This window comes from Pyrgilauda ruficollis, unplaced genomic scaffold (genome assembly GCF_017590135.1).
Source record: "Pyrgilauda ruficollis isolate IOZ18807 unplaced genomic scaffold, ASM1759013v1 scaffold1222, whole genome shotgun sequence".
Taxonomy (NCBI): Eukaryota; Metazoa; Chordata; class Aves; order Passeriformes; family Passeridae; genus Pyrgilauda; species Pyrgilauda ruficollis.
The window spans coordinates 2,147-3,626 of record NW_024510567.1 but is presented as its reverse complement, the minus strand read 5'-3'; the positions used below and the strand labels follow the sequence as shown (position 1 = coordinate 3,626).

General features: G+C 58.5%; 1 protein-coding gene across 1 annotated transcript in view; it reads right to left on the bottom strand.

Annotated features, from left to right (window-relative positions):
• The window catches only part of LOC121365877 (synaptotagmin-3-like), a gene marked incomplete at its 5' end in the record, with an annotated part of 6,708 nt that extends 5,378 nt beyond the window's left edge, over positions 1–1,330 (bottom strand). The window contains one exon of the mRNA XM_041490416.1: positions 805–1,330. Within this exon, the coding sequence (XP_041346350.1) occupies positions 805–1,330 (526 nt within the window). The remainder of the gene's footprint in view (positions 1–804) is intronic.
• Between the last annotated feature and the right edge of the window lie 150 nt (positions 1,331–1,480).

The window sequence follows — 1,480 nt, the reverse complement described above, 5'->3', positions numbered from 1 at the left end:
CAGTGTCCACTCACCCCCGTCCCCTCCTGCATGTCCCTCTGGTGACCATCTCCAGAAGGTTCTCCAGGACCACTTACCCCATGAATTTTTGGGTTTTCCATGGGGTTTTTTTTGGCATCTTTTAGGAGTTTTAGGATCTTTTTGGGGCTCCCCAAGGTTTCAGTGTCCACTCACCCCCGTCCCCTCCTGGATGTCCCTCTGGTGACCATCTCCAGAAGGTTCTCCAGGACCACTCTCCCATGACCTTTTGGGTTTTTCCATGGGGTTTTTTGGCATTTTTTAGTAGTTTTGGGATCTTTTTGGGGCTCCCCAAGATTTCAGTGTCCACTCACCCCCGTCCCCTCCTGGATGTCCCTCTGGTGACCATCTCCAGAAGGTTCTCCAGCACCATTTAACCCATGAATTCCTGGGGTTTTTTTTGGCATCTTTTAGTAGTTTTGGGATCTTTTTGGGGCTCCCCAAGCTTTGCGTGTCCACTCACCCCCGTGCCCTCCTGGATGTCCCTCCAGATGGCACCTCTGGTGACCATCTCCAGAAGGTTCTCCAGCACCATTTAACCCATGAATTTCTGGGGTATTTTTTGGGATCTTTTAGGAGTTTTGGGATCTTTTTGGGGCTCCCCAAGCTTTGAGTGTCCACTCACCCCCGTGCCCTCCTGGATGTCCCTCCAGATGGCACCTCTGGTGACCATCTCCAGAAGGTTCTCCAGGACCAATCTCCCATGACCTTTTGGGTTTTTCCATGGGGTTTTTTGGAATCTTTTAGGAGTTTCGGGATCTTTTTGGGGTTCCAGTGTCCACTCACCCCCGTGCCCTCCTGGATGTCCCTCCAGATGGCCACCTCGGGCCGCGCCTCGGCCGCCTCCAGCAGGTTGTCCATCACCACCTGCCCGATGAGGTCGTGCCGCGAGAAGCGGTCGAAGTCGTAGACGCTGAAGTGCAGCCGCCGCGCCGGCAGCTCGGCGAAGGGCACCCCGAAGCTGAAGGTCTCGTCCCACTCGGGGTTCAGCGTCCGCCGCAGCACCTTGGTCTGGAACTTCTTCTTGCGGTCGGGCAGCAGGTAGATCTTCACGTAGGGGTCGGAGAAGCCGTTGGAGTCCTTGGCGGGCAGGTCGCGGGCGCGCAGGACGCGCACCAGCAGCTGCTGCGAGCCGTACGAGTAGCGCAGGGACACCTGGAGGCGGCCGCAGCTCGGCGCCGCGCCGCCGGGACCGCCGCCGGGGCCGCCGCGGGCGCCGCCGGCATCGGGGTCACCGGAGGGGCCGTAGAGCTCGGGCTGGATCTGGCCAAGGTGGGCCGGGGGCTCCTCGGGGACGGGGGGCAGCGACGAGCTGGGAGAGAGGGATTTGGGGTTAGAGATGGTTTTGGGGTTCAGGATGTGGGGAGGATTTGGGGTTAGAGATGGTTTTGGGATGGAGGATTTGGGGGATTTTGTTAGAGAAGGTTTTGGGGTCAGGGATTTGGGTTAGAGATGGTTTTGG